The sequence below is a fragment of the Cryptotermes secundus genome, unplaced genomic scaffold, assembly GCF_002891405.2.
Source record: "Cryptotermes secundus unplaced genomic scaffold, Csec_1.0 scaffold813, whole genome shotgun sequence".
Lineage (NCBI taxonomy): Eukaryota > Metazoa > Arthropoda > Insecta > Blattodea > Kalotermitidae > Cryptotermes > Cryptotermes secundus.
The window spans coordinates 23,280-26,221 of NW_019735471.1; the positions used below are offsets into that span (position 1 = coordinate 23,280).

The following is a 2,942-nucleotide window of genomic DNA, read 5'->3' on the forward strand; positions in this document are numbered from 1 at the left end:
CTTATATTTTTTCTTCTACCCTGAAGATGGAGGCAATACGTTCCTCCGAAACGTCGGTTAACACCACATATACACGGTGCCAAATCCCAGAAGACTACTTTCTTCATAGTCACCGCCGTGAAAGCCTCAAATCTTACATGCCAGGATATATTAGAATCTTGCCCTTATTTATCCAACAGTTCCATGTATCTTTAGGTTATTGAAGGTGTTCATAAAATCTTTCAGTTCGTACGAAAGCTTTCAGCGAAACACATCCCCACCTGACAAAGTTTCCTTGCCGGAAATTATTCTGACACTCACCAGGTATTTGAGAATAACCTGCGCCACAGTCTTGTTGTACTTGTCCGCCAGTTCCTTAATTTTGGGGTCCTTGAGTGGTTCGGGAGATTCTCCTTTGTGAAGGGGCGCGATACTTGTTGGGCCCGCGAAAGGGCTGTATGCCGTAATCTGGATTCCTTTCTCTCTACAGAATTCAATCAACTTTGTCTGGTTCAGATAAGGATGACATTCAACCTGGAAAGATGATATAGCATATAGAAGCTTAAGTGCAGTTTATCATTAAAATTATCTCTCTACATAAAACAATACGCGATAGATGCGTCCTTGAAAATTTGCTGATAAATCGAAACAAATCTTCCGATAGAAGTTATAATACAAGGGCATGGAATATCCTGATCTCAATAGAAACATGTGTCGGTCACGGTAGTCGAGCGGTCTAAGGCACACACTGTCTTCGCTCTCTCGGAAGCCGGGATCGTGGGTTCGGATCCCACTCAGGGCATGGATGTTTGTGTGCATTTTTCTGTGTTTGTGTACAGGTAGAGGCCTTGCGATGAGCTGATCACCCGCCCAAGGAGTCATACCGTATGTCTAAGATCTAGTAAACCCGAAGTGAAACGGAGAGTTTCATGGAAGTAGGGCTAGGCCCAAATGAGGGCTGTAGCGCCAATGAAAAAAAAAAAAAAATAGAAAAATGTATTCTTTTATTTTATTAATTATCGTCTATATGACGGGTCTTAACCATCACCAGTAAGCAGTTTCTCATACATTTCGAAGAATTTATCTAAAAACACGTGTGTTATCATGTTCCATCTTCTGTGAAGTTCTGCACAGAATTCCGACAAAAATCGGACGATGAAGTCTGCATAACATTCTACCAAGAAGGAAAGCAATGATATTTATAAGCTATGTTATAATTTGGAAACTGTTTACATTTTTGGCACATTTACACACATATGTGCTCTTTTAATTCTGTTTTTTCCTTAAAAAGTCTATTATTTATTTAGAATTTTGTTTCATTTTGGTTATATTTATTTTCTCTTTGACATCTGCGTTCAGCGCTACGCTTCCGAAAATTTCCTTACATTAATAACACTTCATCTGTTCTGATACAATTGTGATGACCACAATTCAGAACCAGTACCTGGTTGACGACGGGTTTGATTGTAGCAATATCCAGTACCCGCTGTATCTGTTGACTATTGAAGTTAAAGAAGCCAATACTCTTCGTGAGGCCCTGTTTAACACACTCCTCCATCGCCTTCCATGTGTCCACGTAGTCTACATCGCTGAAAATTAATTTATTATTCTCGTCCTTTGGACGACCATCTTCACCTTCCTGAAAATAATCCACGTACTTAAAATTTATATGTTTTCGTTCAGTAACATGAATATTAAAAGATACTGTACATCATAAAGGTAATGAAATGCGTGGAACGTGTCCACACAAGGGAAGATTAGAGACTTGCACAAATTTAAGTCTGAGAACTTGTAGATAAGAGACTATATTTAAAAAAAAATGAGTACTACGGCGTGGACTTAATTCAACTGATTCTGAAACTCTTTGAGAAGATTCCTGCTCTAAGCTAATCATTTACACCTATCGTTTAAGGTCATCTGCTTAACATTAGATCTACAAGTATCTGTCATAATGTTATCAGCTCCTAAGAAAAATAAAAGTTAACTGTAAATTGAAAGTGACATAGACACCTAGTCATCTAGCACTGTGCAATAAATAAGTGCAATCATATATCAGTTTATATTAATTAATCTTATTATGAGTGTTTTAAGAGTACACGCAGAGACGATTGTGAATCTTGATGAAGTCAGCTGACATAAAAAACGAAATTTCCGGCATCAATTTCTTATCGTTTGCATCATCGTTGTGGTGGCCAGAGTTACCATCGTCGATGTCATCATCATTATCGTCATCATCGCCATAGATATGATCATAATCATCATCATCATCATCATCATCATCATGATTGAGTCTTCTAGGAGGTGGGGCCCTTCATTGACCCGTTACGACCTAATTGTATCAATAGAATCAATAGAACTCAGTTCTATAGACCTATAGGTCTTGTGCGAAGATGCATTACTCATCGGAGTCGTAAGTTGAATTTAATGTGTTTCTGTTTATTTCCTAGTGGGTTCTAATTTCGAGGTGACTAATGGCATTAGGCATACATATACACCACTAACGATAATTTTAGTTTGTTGCCGAACATGTTTGAAATTAATAGGAGTCATATCCTATGGACCTTTTTCTTCTATTCATATGGCATGCCATTCATGGCGATGTAAATTCGATCAGTGGTACAGGTAAATTGCCGTTGTATTACCTACATGTACGTGTGTCAAGTGTCCATGACAAGATTTTACTGAATTAGGCTATAGCAACATCTGCTACGTGAAAGGGATAAATCTTCCAGATCTTCATAAATACAGCCAAATTCCATAATAAATGCTAACTACGCTTCACATACTGAAAAATATTATCAATACTCACACAATAGTCACGATAGATTGAAACAAAATTTCCTGAACATGACGCCAGAGATAGAAGGCCACGCAGGTCGATGCAAGCTCGGCAGCTTGGTCCCGAGGCTACTGAGTTGCTCGGTAACCCTGGCTCCCCCCCCCCCCCCCCCACCCTCCGCTCC

General features: G+C 39.0%; 1 protein-coding gene across 2 annotated transcripts in view; it reads right to left on the bottom strand.

The window, feature by feature from the left end:
- The window catches only part of LOC111869422 (aldo-keto reductase family 1 member B1), a 10,745-nt gene that overhangs the window by 2,736 nt on the left and 5,067 nt on the right, over positions 1 to 2,942 (bottom strand). For both annotated transcript variants that reach the window (XM_023860940.2, XM_023860941.2), the window contains exons 4-5: positions 1,424 to 1,618; positions 301 to 513 (exon numbers count right to left, since the gene is read on the bottom strand). In XM_023860940.2, coding sequence (XP_023716708.1) covers positions 301 to 513; positions 1,424 to 1,618 — 408 coding nt within the window. The remainder of the gene's footprint in view (positions 1 to 300; positions 514 to 1,423; positions 1,619 to 2,942) is intronic.